At 50.9% G+C, this 19,009-nt stretch overlaps 1 protein-coding gene across 1 annotated transcript in view; it reads left to right on the plus strand.

The window, feature by feature from the left end:
- Nucleotides 1–19,009, plus strand: part of KY (kyphoscoliosis peptidase) — a 44,304-nt gene that overhangs the window by 15,987 nt on the left and 9,308 nt on the right. Inside the window, exons 4-9 of the mRNA XM_036332517.1 lie at nt 1,513–1,587; nt 3,368–3,430; nt 5,136–5,218; nt 8,282–8,390; nt 9,668–9,785; nt 17,854–18,042. Of these exons, the coding sequence (XP_036188410.1) occupies nt 1,513–1,587; nt 3,368–3,430; nt 5,136–5,218; nt 8,282–8,390; nt 9,668–9,785; nt 17,854–18,042 (637 nt within the window). The remainder of the gene's footprint in view (nt 1–1,512; nt 1,588–3,367; nt 3,431–5,135; nt 5,219–8,281; nt 8,391–9,667; nt 9,786–17,853; nt 18,043–19,009) is intronic.

A 19,009-nucleotide genomic window follows, 5' to 3' on the forward strand; every position in this document is an offset into this window, starting at 1 on the left:
GAGAATTTTTTAAACTATATTTTTCAGTTCTCGAATTTTCATTTGTTTCTTCTTTATAACTTTTAATTTTTTTCTTATACTTTGTATTTTTACATTTATTTCAAGACTGTTTGCCCTCACCTTTTAGAGCATGGCTGTTTTAAAGTATTTTGCTGGTAATTCCAAATTTTGTGTCATTGTAGGGTTAGCATATGTGGATTATCTTCTCCTTTTCAAGTTGAGATTTCCCTAGGTCTTCCTATGCTGGATAGTAATTTTGGATTTTAGCCTTTGCAATGTTATACAGTTCTGCCTGCCCTGTACATGCACCACCCAGTGGCCTGTCTAAGCATTTAGTCTACCCCATAATTTAGATTTTATTTATTTATTACTTTTTAATAATTTATCCTTATCGTTGAAAGTATTACAGATATCCCTTTTTCCCACCAATGACTCCCTCCACCTTGCTCTTATGCGTGGCCCCACTCCCTAGGCCTTCACAGCACTATTGTCTGTCCATGGGCTATGCATGTAATTTCTTCGGCTAATCTCTTCCCACTCCCCTCTCCCCTTCCCTCTGAGATTCATTGGTTTGTTCCATGCTTCTCTGTATCTATTCTGTTGGTCAGTTGATAGTTTAGTTCTCAAAGACTGCGATGGGATTTTAGGATGAGATCCCAGGACACACAACTCAGAGGTAACTACAAGAGTTCATCCATAACTTTATGGGTTTGTTTTCCTGACTCCCTCCTCTTCACAACCTGCTTTCTAGTCCTCTGGCCAAAAAGCTGGAGCTTTCGTTTTTCCACTCTGTCAGGCACTTCTCACAACTGTGTCTGCTTTTGGTGCCAGTCAGGGAGAACAGAGAGTGAAAAATAAGAAGAAGAATTTGCCCCACATGCTTGGGAATTTTAGCTTCTCTGGTGCCCTCTCTCAAAGACTTTCTGTGTCTACCTGGCCACCAAATCACTCTGCACTGCTACCAATAGAATTTCCTGGGGCTGAGTGAGGAAGTTACAGAAGTGGGGGGGGAGGGGGACAACACGGTATTTCACCCACTCTCACTCCACAGGCCGGAAGAGAAGGCTCCTCTTGCAGCACTTTTTCCCTGCACCCCCTGTGCACTTCTGGGTTTGGGGCTGCTGTGGAGTCCAACCTAAGTAATACCACAGGGGAGAGGGAATGGTAACCGCACTGCCAATTTGGTAATGCTTTAAATCCTAACCTTCTTCCCCAGTATTCCATCTATCATTTACTTTTGAGTCCTCAAATTGTTGCCCCGCGCATTCTTTCCAAGGCTTATAGCTGCATCCGGTGGGAGACACCAGGTGGGAGGAGCTTACTCGGTCTTACCTGGATCTGGAAACTGTCGCCTTGTGTTTTGTCTTTGTTCTTTTTAAACAAGAATCACTTGTCTGTTCAAAAGAAAGCTCTAAACCCAATTGTGTTTTGTTGTTCAAACGTCTGTCGTGAAACACCGCATCCTTTCCTAGTAGCATCGGGATGGGACTGTCACCTCCTGTTCCTTTACAGGGACACAGCTGACTGTGGAGGTCCACCCTCGAGACACCATGCCCGAGCTGCTTAAGAAGTTTTCCTTGGATAAACGTACGTACGTACAGGGCTGCTTGTGTGTGGAGGTCTGGCAGGGAGGATTGAGGGCAACTGAATGGACAGAGCCCAGCTTGGGCATCTTCTAGGGTAAGGAGCAGAGTAACCTGGACCTACACACTGGTAAGAGGCAAAGGTGTGACAGCCTCAAGCTGGGGTTCTGTTTCTTCTCCATTCCCAGAAATCACTATTCTTGAGTGTCTGCAGTTTGGTGTGGGTAAACAAGGCATTTAGCTGAAGATGAATTACATCACAAGAGTGTTATTGTTTTTAGATACCATTTATTGACTGTCTGAAAGGTACCATGTAAGTTTTTTTACATTCGTTAACTTTGGCATATACCAGTATCATACCCACTTTTAGATCAGTAAAGTGAGGCCCAGAAAGGTGAAATAACTACTAAGTGGCCAGCTGGGAAGAGGGTCAGAACCCAGGTCCACCTGAAGCCTATGCTTTTCCCTACCATACGTGGCCAGCCTCAGTGCAGTGCACACAGGCCCAGACCCAGGCCCACGATGTCTCCTCCACTCCCTTCTCAAACTTCCCCCTGTATATGTCCATCTTTTGGCTAAGCAAGGGCCTAGGGAAATGCCAGCTGAAGAACAGAGGCCACAGAGCAGCCAAGATTCAGGTTCTCTCCAAGTCCACTCAGCGGGCCAAGGCGGACCCTCCCCGTCTGCCTGGTCCTATAGCCCTCGGCGGTCAGGATCTCAGGAGGACAGTCAAATGGAGAGAGAACAGACCCTGGGAATCCACTGGCTGGGTTCAGATCTCAGTCCTGTGGCCTTGGGCACGCGGCTTGACCTCTCTCTTGGACTCAATTTCCTCATCTGTAAAAGGAGGAAAGCAATTCGGCATCCCTCATAAGATTCTCGTGAAGTTGAATGAGAGGTACCAGGTACAGTGCCAATACAAAGCACAAGCCAGGCGTACTAAGGACACAATAAAGGCAAGCTTCTATTTTGAACCCCCATTATTCTACCAGAGAAGGTAGATGGGGAAAAAAATGTAGGTGCAAGAAAAGGCCCACTGTTACTAGAATGGCCTTCATAACTCTGCAACCTTCTGTTGTTATATTTGCAGCCTACAGTGGGCTTCAGGGGCATGAGACAGCTGCTTTGGCACCCCGCCCCCAGCTCCTCCAGGTCCCACCAGGAACCTCCTCTTTCTGACCTGCTTTCAGATCAGCAGGAAGAGTTCCTCTCCTGTTGCCCATGGAGTCTAAGAACTGTAGGCAACCATCCTGCCTTAACAGTCCTGGATTTATAGGATGTGGTTGCCCTGGAACCTTCCCAGGGAATAATTTAATAATTGCTTTCTGGGTTTCAGGTCCATACAAACTACTTTTCTCTCGCCCCACTTTCATGTCTGTCCATGGTCAGTTCTTGTCCAGGATTATCTGGCACGAATCCGCCGGTGCTCCCGGCATCCCCAGCTCTGCTGCTGGGAGGCAGGAGCGTGCGGGGGAGGGCAGGAGCAGCAGGCCCCAGGCGGGCCACTAAATAATCCAAAATGTTGCTGTCGGAGGAAATGCTCGCAGACGGCAGGTGTTTTTTCTTGTCACCCTCCCCTGGTTCCCAGGCCTCCTTCCGCCCCACCAGGATGTCTAGGGCAATTTCAGTAGCAACTTGGTGGGAGGTGGGGATGGGAGCAAGAAGGCTCTGAGAAGGAGAGTGAAGGGGAGGGGTCAGAAGCAAGGACCACACAGAGAATGGTCTGTGCTTGCATTTCTGTTTCTTCTGAAGTGTCTCTACTCCTGATCTTTGGGATATTGTAGGTTTGCAAGGTGATAAAAATGGAAACACAAGACCCCGGCAGCCTGGAGGGAAGGATGCCCATGGTAAGTTGCAGGACCGTCTGCTGGGCCGTTCTATGAGACGGGAATCGGTTTAACCTCATGGGGGAGTCTCCAATCGATTGAAAATGGTTCCCTGGGTCCCTGTGCTGAGAGTCAGGGGCCACCTCTGGGCTCAGGGAGGGAGGAGGAGTGTGAATGATTAGCAATGTCTGCCATGGACACAGGGGGCGAAGTAAAAAACTCACACACCAGATGTGAGCCCTAAGCTAAAGCACAAACCCCACCAATAACAAGGCAGCCCATTATGGGAAACATATTAAAACAAGAATCCAGAATTGTGTTAACTTTGAATAGAATGCCAATCACCTGTTAGGTCGGAGACATGCAAATAAGCAGAGCGGGGCAGAGGAGGAAACCCTGCGTGGGGTGATAGACAGCCTGGGTTCAAGTCTTGCTTTTGTTTCCCCCTCATCTTTCCTGGGCCTCAGTTTCCCCCTCAGTAAACCAGATGGCATCTAAGGTTTGGTACAGGTTGGCCTTCTTCCCATTGTTTGGCTTTAAAATTAAAATAATTTTGTTAATGCCACTGGCATTTTAAATGTATTTGTGCAAACTCATATTTGGATTTCTATAATCTGCTCAGAAGGTAAACTTAATGAGGCATAAATCATTATGGGTAATTTTAACGTTCAGATATTGTAAAACAGAACCAAGAAAGGGTAGGGTTTTCAGTCCCATTTTAGAAACGCCACCTTTCTTCTAAATGGGGGCAGGGCGGCCTCATTTGCAGAGCTGTACTGAGCAGAAATTGTTCGATGTGCAAGTCCCTTTCTTATCCACTTAGGTCACCCTGTCGGCCCTTGTCAGAGAATGGCAGGAGCCAGATTCCATGGAGGGAGAGGGCACTGAGAAATGGGGGCGCTCATGAGGGCCTGCCGCCATGTCCCCGCGCCTTCTGAGGGGCTGGCTGGGCCAGGGCTGCACTCAGACCACGCAGGGTAGGGACTGATGGTCCCTAAGTGATGGCAGACAAGAAGTCCCAGCTCTGGCACCAGAGCGGTAACCATGATGGTGCTGGGCTTCCTGGGAGCGCTAATGTAAGGTTGTGCAGGACAGCAGGATCTGGGGTGTGGGGTCCAGGAAATGCCTTAGTCCTCATAGAAGAAGCAGAAGAAGAAAGAAAATGCTAAGTTTCTGAGTGAGGCCACAGCTTTACAGTAGGGACCTTGGAGCGGTGGGGAGATGCAGAAGGATCCATGCAGCCTGTTCCTGGCAGCTAAACTTGACCAGCTGCCTAACCAGCTGGCACAGCCTCTCATCCAGTGCCAGCCCAGCGAGGGTCATGGAGCAGCTCAGGCCAGAGCTGGTGGTGACACCCATCCTCACCTTCTCACCACAACTCTGGGGTCTGTAGCACCAAGGTGTGTGGCAAAGGCACAGGGCACTGAGGCTCATAGCCGGCCTCCTGCACTTGCCTGCAGAGACCCCACCCTGCACTCTCGGGGAGTGAGTGACACTGACCGTACAACCTGCTCCACTGTCTTGTTCCCCTGTGTCTCCAAGACCCCAAACCAACTCGACCAAGGGATCTTTCTGAGAAAGACAGCTCTTGGGAGCAGAGTTTCAGGCTCTGAGAATCATGCTAAAAGTCAAGCAGGTACAGCTTCTCAAAAAGACAGGGAGGCCTGAGCCAGGCAGCCCTCGTCAGCAGGTCTCAGCAGCTGACCAAGCCTCCCTGTGTTTCCAGCCTACCCCTGGGATCGGTCCAGCCTGAAATCCATGCCCCTGGACCTGCAGCAGTTTGAGAAACTGGACACCTATGCCTCACAGGTAGGATAGCTGGCCCTTCTGCCGACCGCGCTCCAGGGTGGCTCGGAGCTCCCTGAGCCAGGGAAGCTCAACCTTTCCCTAGGCCCCTCCTGAATGTATCCCGAGTCCCTTGGATGGATGGCCCAGAGTGCCTTTTCATAGTGTATGGATGGGGGACAGAAGGCCCAAGGCAGCAGGCCCTGCCCAGGACCAAAGGCCTTTCTACCACCCGCGGCCCCACCGCAATCCTGATGCATCCATCCCAGGCTGCACACCCTGCAGCTGTGTCATTGGCAGGCCCCCCTGTCCTGCCCTCTGCCTGCCCATTTTGGCATTGCTACTACTGAGCCATGCCAGCCCCAGCCCAGGAAGGGAGGGAGGAGGAGGGTGGGGAGGACCATAAATGCAGATGGCCAGCACCCACTGTGACCATAGCCAAGCTCATCCCTTGAGCGTGTAGGCTGCTGAGCTCTCACATCTTTGGGCCTGGACATGTGTGGCATGGGCGTGGGGAGGAGCAGCTACAAGAGCTGAGGCACTAGGGGCACACTGGGGTCGTGAGAGCCAAGCAGGACCCTCACCACAGATAATCTGATTGGATGGGCCAAGGAGCTGGACCTGCTGTGATGTCAGGTGAGCCATCCGAGGCTGGCAAGCCAGGAAGTCATCTATAGGCTGCTGGCCAGGCTCAGAGGACAATGCCAGGAGCCTAGCTGTGGCCACAGATACTGCCATGGAGCAGTGGAAAACCAGAGCCAGCCGGGCCCAGGGAGGGTCAGGGGTGGGGAACAGTGGACCAGAAGCCATGGACTAAAGTTTGGGGTTAAATCCGGAGTCAGCCTGGCCATAGTTTGGACCTGCAATGTGTTCTAGGCCCTGTGAGAGGGACAAAGACAAGGGTGTGGCGTTGATGCTGGACATAGAAGAAAAAGAAGCAGAGAGCAGCAGGGCGAGTGGGTGACAGAAGATGGGCCCAGAGGTCTCCTTGTGCTCAGAGAGTGGGTCCTGGAGTTCCAGTGAGCAGTGGGGCAGTCGCAGGAGATAATAGGTCAAGGAGTGCCCTAGGGTGGGGGCTGAGGGACATGTGGGCAACTGTGGCCCAACTGAGCCTCCAGTGGCCCCGTCTTCTCTAGAAAGATTGAATAGGGTCAGGACTGCCTTTTCAGCAACCCCAACCCTGTTTCCTCCTGAGGGCCCCTGTGAGAAAACCTAATTTGTTCCTTTTTTTAATTGTGGTAAACTATATATAACATAAAATTGCCATTTTAATAATTTATAAGTGGCATTAATTACATTCACAGTGTTGTATAACCATCACCACTATCTACTTCCAAAACCAGAAACTCTATGCCCATTAAGCAATAGGTTCCCATTCTCCCTCACCCCAGCCCCTGGTAACCTCTAATTTACTTACTGTCTCTATAAATTTACCTATTCTAGATATTTCATGTAAGTGTAATCATACAATATGTGTCCTCTTATGGCTGGCTTATCTCACTTAGCATCATGTTTTCAAGGTTCATTCATGTTGTAACACATATCAGAACTTCATTCTTTTCAATGGATGAATAATATTTCACAGTTTCGACCTATCACATTTTATTTATCCATTCGTCTCTGATGGACACATGGGTGGATTCTACCTTTTAGCTATTGTGAATAGTGTTGCAATGAACGTTTGTGAACAATTATCTGTTTGAGTCCCTGTCTTCAGTTCTTTTGTGTATGTACCTAGGAGTGGAATTACTGGATCATATGGTAGTTCTATGTTTAACTTTATGAGGAATACCCAAACTGTTTTCCACAACAGCTGCACCATTTTACATCCCCACCAGCAATGTACAGGGTTCTAATTTCTCAACATTCTTGCCAGCACTTCTTGTCTGTCTTTTTTATTACAGCCATCCTTGTAGGTGTGAAGTGACATCTCTTTGTGGTATTGATTTTCATTTCCCTATTGACTAATGGTGTTGAGCATCTTTCCATGTGTTTATTGGCCATTTACATATCTTTGGGAAAATGTATATTCAAGTCCTTTGCCCATTTTAAAAGTGGGTTGTCTTTTTGTTGTTGAGTTGTAGTTCTTTATATATTCTGGATATTAAACCCTTAACAGATATATTATTTGCAGATATTTTCTCCCATTCTGTAAGTGGTCTTTTCACATTCTTAATAATGATCTTTGATGAACAGAAGTTTTTTTTATTATTATGAAGCCCAATTAATCTATTTTTTCTTTTGTGCCTTATGCTTTTGTTATCATATCTAAGAATCCATTGCCAAATCCAAGGTCATGATGATATGCCCATGTTTTCTTCTAAGATTTTTATACTTTAAGTCTTATGCTTAGGTCATTGGTCCTTTTTGAGTTAATTTTTTATATGGTGTGAGGTAGGGGTTCTACTTTATTATTTTTTATATGGATATCCAGTTGTTCAACATCGTTTGTTAAAGAGACTATTCTTTCCCTTATTGAATGGACTTGGCACCCTTATCAAAAGTCAGTTAGCCATAGCTATATTATGAGTTTATTTCTGGGCTCTCAATTATATTCCATTGGTCCATATAATCCATTGTGTCAGTACCACACCATTTTGATTACTGTAGCTTTGCAGTAAGTTTTGAAATACAAAAATATGAGCCTTTTTTTTTCAAAATTGTTTTGACTATTCCAGCTCCTTGCAATTCTATATCAATTTGAGTGTTGGTAAAAGGGCGGGGGGGAGGCTATTGGAATTTTATATAGAGTCTATTAATTCTGTAGATTGCTTTGGGAAATATTAGCCATGACTAGGGGCTGCTACAGCCAACCAGATACCCACCTGGCTGATCCCAAAATTTACAAAGAAAAGATGTAGTGTTTCTAGGGCCAGTGAGTCAGCTGGTCAGCACTACCCATCATGTTCAGCTACCCCCCCCACCACCACCACCAACAGTTGCCCTCAGCCCAGCCTTTGTCCCTCTGGGCCTCTCCTCTTCCTTCTTTGCCTGAAGGAAAGGGAACACTGGCTGCATGTGGCAGGGTGCTGGGCTCCCACAGCCCTCGTCCAGGCCCTGACACAGCACACACACCCCATCCCCCAGGTGACAGTCAAGAGTGGCCTGGACGAGCTGGTGAACGACCTGCTCCAGGAGGCCCACAGTGACCTGGAGAGAGTCCGTGCCATCTGGATCTGGATCTGCCACCATATAGGTAGGACCACCTATGGTGTTAGTGGTTCTAGGACCCCTTGGTACCACTCCTGCAGGCTCTGTTCCCAGAGTAGTATCTCTGGGACTCACTCAATCACCAGTGAGTGTGGAATGAGATGAAAGACAGAGGACAGGGGCTCTCATATGACTAGATTGAATAACCTAAGACTAACCAAGCAGAATAAAAGTCACCATAAAGGGTCATTGGGTAGAGGGTCCCACGTGGCCCTCTGCCCATGGCCAGTGGCCAGAGCTGAGGCCCTTCCTTCAGTCCTGGCTTCCTGGTAAAACTGCTCCAGAGAGATGAGAACCCAGGGCAAGTCATTTTCAAAAAGTATGATCATCAGTTGGGGAGGAGTCATAGCTATTTGAAAAGTTATTGCAACCAGAGTTTGCTTAAGTCCCAGTGCCAGAAAGGGTGGGCTCTCCTCTCCCTGCTCCTGTTCCCATACTAGCAACTTCAGCCACTGGTCTCAGCGCAGTGTCTAGGTTCTCAGAGCCGCCTACAGCCCTTCACAGCACCACCTTGGGAGTCTGACCAGGCCAAGCCAAGCCAAGCCCCACAGGTAGTTGCTAAGACGATAATAGGTGCTACCCCTTGCAGTCGATGGAAGAACCAGGTGGTGGGTGTACTTTCAGTGTTTCCCCTATGACATAAGGACTTTCCTGACCCTCTGCCACTCGGCTTTTCCTTTGTCTTCCCAAAGCAGCAGGTAGAGAGGTAGCTAGGATGAACTCACCTGACACAGGTAGGGGGTGTGACCATAGGCCTGAGGGGCCACCTGCTTCCACCCCAACCCCAGCAGCTCAGCCTGGGCCTTAAGGGGGCAGGATTAGAAACAGAATATTTGGTAGAACATTTTTACTGCACACACACACACACACACACACACACACGCACGCACGCACACACACACACACATTTGTGTCCGCGGTGCCCATTGTGCCTCAGGGCCCCACCGCAGGCCTCCAGCTCTCTTGTTAGTGGAGTGACAGGCTGTAGGCGAGCAGTCTTCTCTATTTGGGGCAAGCTTTGACGGTAGCTCAGCGCCCCCTGTGGGTCAGTGTGAGGCCTTGGCCTTGGGGGCCGCAGCAGGGACAGGAACAGCATCCCTGGGACAGCCTGCAGAGCTGTGTGGAGGTGGGATAAGTATGCAGAGCCCTCCACGCCCGATGCTTCTCCCGGGCCCGAGGGAGGCCAGCCCAAATTCTGTTGAAAACACAGCTGAGGGCAGGGCCTGTGGACCCCCTCTCACAGCCTCCTACTCTGCCCTCTAGAGTATGACATCGAGGCTGCCCAGGAGAAGGACCGCCAGGCCTTCAAACCCAGCAACATCCTTCAGACCCAGAAGACCAACTGTGATGGCTACGCGGGGCTCTTTGAGAAAATGTGCAGGTACCAGAGAGGCCACCCCCACCCACCCCTCCCCCTTCCAAAGTGCTATGAGCCTTCGCCCACGTGCCAGCCCTGAAACCTGAGTTTGCAAACTCTGCTCTGGAATCCGAGTGAGTCCTGAAAAGGTCAATTTCTCCCGTTTTAACACCAGCATAATTGACTTTGTACCATCTGCCAGGCTTCGCGATGCATTAACATAATGGCAGATGAATGCACAGAAATAATTTGGTTATAAAAGGCCCTTTTTCCACCTTCTCCCATCTCTGTGCAGCTGAAGGTTAGAAGAATGGCAGATTTGGGAAGGGGAGGACAGTGGCTGCTGACGCCAAGGGGACTGTGAGAGGCTTGTCCTCCAAGTCTGGCACAGGGGGCCTCTCTCAGGGGAAGCAAAAACTCTCCTACCTGAGAGAGTTGTCAGTTGGAAGAGCTGAATAACTAGGAAGCAGCGTCTGTCTTGGAGCCTTTGGGCTCCGTGTTCATTGCTCTGGGAGTGAGCACCTGGCCAGGTTGCCTGGGTGGGTGATAGCGGCTGAGTGGCCGGTAAGGAAAACATTTGTGTTTGGGGTCATCACCGCCAGGTCTGGGTGACCCTGAGACAGACTCAAGGCTGGGGGAGCCCCACTGATCCCCGCAGTTCCTGTACCTGCTCTCTGAGGTCTGCTGGGTTCCCCAGGACACAATCAGCCAGCCCCAGGGGCCACTGAAAACCCCCCTTCCCAGGGAAGGGATGCACCGCTGTCCACTCTGCAGGCCCCTGGGAGTGTGTTTTCTCAGGCACCGGGACTGCGGGGGGCAAGCCATCAAACCAAGTGTAGCAGGTGGCTGCAAGGTGTCCTATTCTACCAGACATCCACCCACTCAACTGATTCCTGGCCTCACCCCCAGTGCTGGCCTCCCACATCCCCATCTCCATCGCCATGTGCCTGCCCCTCCTGCCCCACCCCTCCCCGGCCTCAGGGCCCACCCCTGCGACCACAGAGGCAACCAGGGCAGGTCGGGTGCAGAGGATACCAGCCCCTCCATCCCCATTCACTCAGCCAGAGCAGCTCTCACGACCCCTAACGTTCCCACTGCCACCCCACCCCAGACCTAGGTGCCCCCATGTGCCTTTGGGCCCCTTAAAGAGCTAGGATCCTCTCCAGGCCCCTGCCCAGGCTCCTCTGGCCCCAGGTTCCTGAACAAGACTGCCCTGAAAAGTCCTCCAGAATCCGACCCCAGCCACCCTTCCAGGCCTGCGCCCTTTGAGGCCGCCCACACCTCCAGAGCTCGCAGCGCCCCTCTCCCTAATGCTCCTCCCAGGCCCCGCGCCAGGACGTCATCCACACGCTCCTGTCTTGCCTTATGCTTTTACTGAATACGTTTCTAAATTAAAAATATACTTGTTAATTGTAGGTGATGTGTAAAGTGCACAGAAGCAAAAAGAAGCAAATTAAATGACTCTGAATCCTACCACATACAGATAACATTGTCATATGCCTCCCTGGGCTTTGTTCTCCCATAGAGGTGCTAACCTGTGTCCATTTCCTCTCATTCCTCTCACATGTCGACAGGGCTTATATGTCTTCGCATATTGTTAGTCTCTCTCTCTCTCTCTCTCTCTCTCTCTCTCTCTCTCTCTCTCTCTCTTTCTCTCTCTCTCCCTCTCCCCCACCCCTTTCTCTCTTCCTCCCTCCCTCCCCTGTGACCACCCATCTCATAATCCTACACACCATAGGCCTCCAAAGTCAGGAAAAGACAGGATATTCCAGCAAACTTCTACAAAAATGGGCCTTATTCTCTTTTAAAATATGGAATAACCATCAATCTGACTGCAGCTCTGTTTGTGTGTAGCATCTTCCAGACCTTAATTCTTTTCATCTTAATTTGTTCATTTGAAAACATTCAGGGTTTTTAAGTCATAGAACATGTCCTCTATCCATCACAAGCTTTCTAGCATAGAGGGCTAGAAGGAGTGCCAGACTTGACGCCAGAAAGACCCCCCAGTCCTCAGTTCACCGGTCTTGAATTTACCACGGGTTAGTTCCATGCCTTTGGGAAGGCACTTAATTCTTGGCGCCTCAGTGTCCTCATCTGTACACTGGGGCTGTGCTGCCTGCTGGCAGGACTGCAGGACTAAACAAAAACATGCAGTTTGGGGGGGGATGACCCAGCTTTGTTTAAGCTTTCTTGTCTCTCTGGAGTACGGAAGTGCTTTTGCTCTGTGGACCTCTCCCACAGACCCAGGCAGACTCCCAGCGACTCAGGAAACTGACACTTGCCTGGAGTGAAACAGTCAGCTTTTGGCCTGGTCCAGATGCTTAACAATGGCCCTATTCTGGCCTGCAGCTGATCATTAAAACACATTCCAACACTTTGCATCATTTAAAGTTAGGCCCCAACGTGCAAGACTCCTCACGTTTGCCCGGGGTGTTTAACAATAGCTCACAGTTCCATGAATTCTTTTAACTTTTGCTTTAAAGATCAGTAACCTCATCTATGCATCACTTCCCTACTTCCCCTTCCCTTTAAAATAACTGTCGAAGGCTTGGTAAATTCATTAGCTCATTCCTTAATAACCGAAGACAGGTAATCCAGAGTTGCTGATTTATCCCTGCCTAGTTGTCAGAATGTTCTCTTAGCGAGAGCCGTGCCCACACGGCATCGTTACAGCTGCCAGTCCACTCTGCCTCCCTGCAATGGCCTCATTAAGGACTGATTTAATAAAGTAATTTGGTGGGGAATTCGGATATTTTCACAACAGCCTTCATTTCCTCGTCGTCTTTCCCAGGTAACCGACGTGAGGTTATTTGTTGATGCTATTGCTTGTAACTGCTGGTCCGCTTTCTTTCTGACTTTCTATCATCCGGCATTAATGTCTTTCCTTTTGCCTCAGTTGTCACAGCCTTAATGAATTCTGCTTAATTTCCCTGCAGGGCCCAGTTTAATTCCCCAGATCCCTGGACCTAAGTCAGCCTCCAGTACCTTCCTTGCTCCGTTATCACAGCTCGAGCACCAGCTAGCAGATTTTCCAGAGACTTTCGATAAAGCCAGGAGCTTATTACCAGTTTGAGACTTTAATGCTGAGGGACTGATTGTCACCAGTCAGATGTCAGTCAGTTTTCCATCCGTCCATCCTTCAGCTGCCACAGAGAGCGGGCGCAGTGACATGCATGATGTCCTGGATGATCCCAAAACATCTCATGTCCCCAAAGGCCTCGAAACTGGGGAGCGGCCCTTCTCAGCTCCCTAAAGAGCCAGATAGATACCAGGGTAACCTTAAATTATCCCCAAGTCTGACTTTGTCATATAAGGCCTCCAAAAGAGACATCTAACGTCCCCCACCTCTGCAGATTCATCAAATATGAATGACATCACACTAGCAAACCACCCTTTCGTTTTGCTCTGTATACCACCCATAGTTTATAGATTAAAACATAACTTGGTGAACAAAAGGGCTGGTGCAAGGCAAAGCCTCCCAAACTGGGCATTAGAACAACTAAGTGCTGGAGCTGCACTGGCCACTGACTGGCTGTGTGTCCCCAGGCAAGTCGGCTTCCTTCTCTGAACCTCTGTCTCCTCACCTGTTGGAGAGGAGGTCCCTGAGGTCACGTGACCTCAGAGGCTCTAAACAGGGCCTTCAAGAAAGAGTTATTACTGTGATTACACTTACTGACCACACCATAAGGGTGATGTAAGAAAAGAAAAATGGGCCCTGGCTGGTGTGGCTCAGTGGGTTGGGCATTTCCTGTAGGGGACATGCAGGAGGCAGCAGCAGCAGATCAATGTTTCTCTCTCTCTCTCAAATCAATAAAAAAAACATATTTTTAAAAAAGAAAAGGGAAAGGGAAGCAGATAACAGGAATATAAAGACACTTTCAGATTTACAGCGACCACATAACATGTGAAACATAAATCATGGTTGTGGTTGTCCTGCTGCAGAATGGAAATCACAGTCTGTTTTGGCCAGTTTAGAATTCATCTTTATTGCAATAATATTAACCTTCTTGAGAACCAACTTTTCGGCAACAGCAAGGCCCTAAGACTTCTAAATCACATACGTTTGCCCAGGGAAAGTGGGCATAGGGCTTAAAGTTAATGAAACCATATTTCCTAATTTCGCTATTTGAAATCACAATATTTTCAACACGATGCCAAAAAAAAAGAGCAGGCTTTGTTGCCTCTCCTGCAGCCACCGTCCTTCCCGCCCGTCCTCCATCCCCTTTTCTGTGCGGGGTTCAGACATGCAGGAGGGGGGCATCAGAGCCTGGTGGGTGCACCTGCTGGGGGCCTGGCCGTGTGGGGCTGAAGCAGCATCACGCGGCTCCAATGGCAGGGCCTGGACCAGCTCTGTACACAGTGAGTCAGTCTGGATCCTCCACAACTAATACCATTGGCTTTGGGATTTTCAAAACGGTGAAAGGTAAAACCCAAGATTCTGCAGCCTGCCGGAGCTAGTAGACAGGTCTCCTCGGGTGGTATTGGGGGCTCTAGGACAGCTGGCCTGGGCTCTGTAGGAGGTTTCTCATCCTCTGCCCCTTCTTCAAAACCCTCCCAGCTCCTTCCAGCAAATCCCTCCTCCTTTGGGTTTCCCGGGGCTTTGTTTATCACTAGCATTTCAGTGACGGTTCACCTATCTGCCCCCTTCCAACTTCCAACTATGAGCACTTCCAGGGCAGCCAGTGAGCTTAATGTTTGGAATATTACATTTTACTATATTGTAGGATATGATATGATATATGATATGATATGATATGATATGATATGATATGATATGATATGATAGTAATTCCCTGGTCCCTGGTGCAGTGCTTGGCCCAGAGTGTATGCATCAGCGAGCTCTTGATGGCATGAAATGGCCACCGGTCATCCTGACTAGCTACCAGCAGCTGGAATCACTAGTTCCACAATTTGGCACGAGAATCATGGAATATGAACAATAATGCTTTACATGAGGACTGCTTTGTCCAAATCATCTGGCACATCGCTGCCAGGTAATAAATGTCCTCACATCATAGTCGAGCATGGCATAAGCTTAGAGCTGAGTTTCCTTTTTCATCTTTATTCTGCCCCGGGCATTCCCCACGGCCCTCCCATCTTCTCCTCGGCCTGTCAGAGATCATTGAATGCCAGCTTTTCTTTTTGCCCGTGATAAGTCTGGCAAGGTCACACTGGAGGTGACCATGGGAGCTGGAGGTAGAGCTGGGGTCTCCTGGCTCAGCCCAGTGACCGCCCACTCCAGCCTGGAGCACCCCAAGCCTGGGCAGGTTCTCAAATCTTACCCCCACTCCATCCGCTCCATGGGAGGGTCCCCGATGGCACACAGCCCAGGGACACGGCATCACCTAGGAGGACCCTCAGGCCGAGTTTGAACCGGCCATGCTGCCTGCATCAGCACCAGCTCCATTTCACTGTGGAGCCTCCTCCCTTCCTGATTCTAGGTGTCCAGGTGGCTCTGAGCGGATGAGCATCCGCGGGCAGGTGTACGGAGGGGCAGCTCCACTCGGTGCCTCTCCCTGCAAACAGGCCGGCTCCCTTCTCCCCCCACATGTACTCAGAATCGATATGCACAGACATCTGGGCAAGAAAGGAAAATAACTCACCGAAGAAAGTAATTTCAAGTAGGATGTATGCATTCTTTCCAATTCCAAAAGTAACACATAATCATTCCTGAAAATTTAGAAAATATAGAGAAGTTCAAAGAAGAAAATTTAAATCCCCCAGAATCCCAGGTGACTTTTGCACTGTTTCTCTCTCTGCCCTCCCCCTCTGTCTCTCATCCTCCATGAATGTGGGGGCACACACATTCTCATACACAATGTGCTGAGGGCAGAGTTTTATGGGCTCCTGTCAATTAGCACTGCTTCAGGAGCATTCCTTACCTCACTAAATGTTCTTCACCGCATTTCTCCTCCTCACCCCCTCTCAGAGAACGTGGAGCCCTCCAGTAGAGGCCCAACCCCCACCCAGACCTCCTTCCCACCCCTCTGGCCTTGCTTTGACCTCCCCTCTTGCTGGCAGTTTGCTCTAAGACAGTGGTTCTCAACCTTCTGGCCCTTTAAATACAGCTCCTCATGTTGTGACCCAACCATAAAATTATTTTCGTTGCTACTTCATAACTGTAATGTTGCTACTGTTATGAATCATAATGTGAATATCTGATATGCAGGATGGTCTTAGGCGACCCCTGTGAAAGGGTCATTCGACCGCCAAAGGGGTCGCGACCCACAGGTTGAGAAGCGCTGCTCTAAGACTATGAAATGTTCAGATCTCCTCATCCTGGGAACAAGCCCCCTGGACCCCGTGGCCCTGCAGGTCCCTCCTCTGCAGCGAGGTGAGGCGGGGGCTCTGCAGGTGTGCATGCTGCCCTCTCCCCTCCTATGGGCCCACCCCGCCCTGCCTCCTGGGCCTCCTACCTCTGAGCCGCCCTGCTGCTCTGAGAGTCGGTTTTGACCTTTACCAGCAGGAAATCTAAACATCAGGACCCAGTGTCTCTTGCTTTCTGCCCCCGTCCCCCACGTGCTCCCAAAGTCCTCCGACAGGGCCCAGCTGGTCTGTTCCCTGTGAGGCTGCAGCAGAAGTGGGGGCTGCGGGACAGCCAAGCCCATCAAAAACCCCAGCAGAGCGGCCTGTGCCCACCAGGTGGGGGGCAGGGCTCATCCCGTGCAGGTGAAGCACCCAGGCAGGTGGAGTGTGGTCACCTGCAGGCTCCTCACCTCGCTTCGTTCATTCTCAACAATGATATGTAGCTATAGATAAGTAACACTTAGTCCAGCATTCTGCTAATCGTTCATTAAACATTCATTTTTATAGGGGAGATTCCCCCCGTTGCCATGGTGAGTGTGTGGCCGTTTCACCCCAGGACCTGAGAGGCCCCGTGGCGCTTTTGCTTAGAGCAACTGAGGCTGTGGACCTGGTCCATGGATGTACCTCGTCACCAGAGCATCCCCCCTGAACCAGCCCTGGTGACCCCCGGAGTGCAGAGTCAGGTCACCGGGTCAGTGCTGTGGGCAGCCTGTGTGCTCCAAGGAGCCCATTTGAGGGGCCACATGCACCCCCGGGTAGCGTGGATTTGTGTATTTATTATGCCCGTCATCCACAAGCGAAAGGACAGTGTCTCAAAGAAGAGGCAACATTTTCTAACTCACACAAAAGCCCCAGAACACTAGCACAGGTACCCCCAGTCAGACTAGCAGTCCACCCCCTCGGCTGCCATTTAGGGGGGCTGGGGTACTGAAGAGGAAGGCCGCCTACCATCCCAGGACTCTCCAGTTCTGGCTTGGCCTTGGGGTGGTCCCCAACACTCAGATCTGGGCCTTAGGACTTCAGCTATAGACACCCACACTGGAGCTTCCAGTGATCACCGAGGTTCCCAGATGTGGCCAGCACCCAGGCCCCACTGTCCAGGCCCCAGAAAGTGTCAGCAGCTCAGTTGTGAACGCCAGGCGCTGCTCCACCAAAGGGGCCCAAGAGCTTGGAAAGTCCCATCAGCGTTCTACGTCCCCAAGGACAACTGTGGGGGACTTCAAACCTGTGGCCACAGCAGTCATGACCTTAACGCATGTCAGTCGGACCAGAACGATCCTGGAGTCAGGGCTGGATACTCAGGCTGCCCACCCCAGGGGTCCCCACAAAGAGGTCCTTGAGCTGGCAGAGTAGGGCTCAGCTTTCTTCTGCACCTTGGTTTCCAGCACACCTCCCTGACACCCCACCGTGTCAGCTAGACCCCGCCCCTCAGTTGTACAGGCGTTTAGAGCTGCTCTGGTTTGAGAAGGCCACCGTTTCCCTGGTTTCCGTGTCCTTGAGGTGGTTCTCACTGTGGTGAGCACCCAGGCAGGCTCTGGGGAGAGACATTTAATCTTGAGGGCGGAGCAGACAGCAGAACAACAGCCAGTCTTCACCAGCAGGACTATCCAGGACCCTGCTCTGGAGGTAAAAGCCCGCAGGCTGTATGTATGTGGCTCTGTGAGAGGTAAGGAAAAAGAGAGACGCAGAGGGCCTCAGGGACAGCAGACACACCGGAGGCCTGGGGCCACTGACAGACAGACTTGGACGGGGACAGCCCGCCTCTCAGACCCGCTGTCGCCCCCAGAATCGCTGGAGTGCAGTGCATGACGGTGCCCGGCTACTCCAAGGGCTTCGGCTACCAGACGGGGCAGAGCTTCTCGGGGGAGTTTGACCACGCCTGGAACGCCGTGTACCTGGAAGGGAGGTGGCACCTGCTGGACAGCACCTGGGGCAGTGGCCTGGTGGATACCACCACCTCCAAGTTCACCTTCCTGTGAGTACCAGTCTCCATCCTGATAGGTGGATACAGGGAGAGCCAAGGATGAAGGAGGCGGCCAGAGGGAAGGAGGGCCAGGGAGGCCTCAGCCTACTGCTGGCTGCTCCACCTTCCCTCGAGCTCCAAAGTGAGCCAGCTCCAGACCAATTATAAGGGCCCAGAACTGACAGGGTGCACAAGGCAGAACTCCTCTGGCTCCCTATTACTCCCTCCACCCGAGAGCTAAAAGCCTCCAGCCTTTGCCCGCGGGCCACGTATGAGGAAAGGCGGGGCTGGGAACCTTCTTTAACTCCCCGTGCAGGTTTTGGGCCATTGACTGTATCATGATGCAGATACCCGTACCCTTTCCTGCTGCTCCCTAGACACCAGGTCGGTCTCCTCCTCTCTGGGCTGAATGCAGGAAGGGATGCTGATGGTGTGCAAGGACCCTGAGCCACACTGAGTGCAGGCTCTGGCCAACCCTGGCCTTAAGCGAAGGCCCTGACATTCACTGTGGATTGTGATGTCCATCACAGCTCAGATCCATCAGAGAAATGAGCGTTGTCTCTCTCGCTGATGTTTTCAGTTTAAATCTTGACAGCCCCACTCTTGCATTTCCCCCCACAAATGCAAGAGCTTTTGCGCGCGCGCACACACACACACACACACACACACACACACACACACACACACAGACGCAGGACCGGTGCACTCACATGCCTCCTCACCTCTGTCAGCTTCGGGCACTGCTCGCTTTGGGCTAAGTAGAGCCTCCCCATCTCAGATGAGTCTCCCCATTCTCTTCTTGATGCCCATCGCTGACCCCCAGAGAGCCACATGGGATCAATCCTAAACACTGCAGAAGGCTCCTCCCACACAGCTGCTCAGGCAAGGAGACCAGGGGGTGATGGAGCCGGCCCCCCTGAGCACTTTCCGTCCCAGCCCCCTCCCCTTCACTGCCTGGCGCCTGGTGCGCAGGCCATGC

The sequence above is a fragment of the Myotis myotis genome, unplaced genomic scaffold (genome assembly GCF_014108235.1).
Source record: "Myotis myotis isolate mMyoMyo1 unplaced genomic scaffold, mMyoMyo1.p scaffold_m19_p_13, whole genome shotgun sequence".
NCBI lineage: Eukaryota > Metazoa > Chordata > Mammalia > Chiroptera > Vespertilionidae > Myotis > Myotis myotis.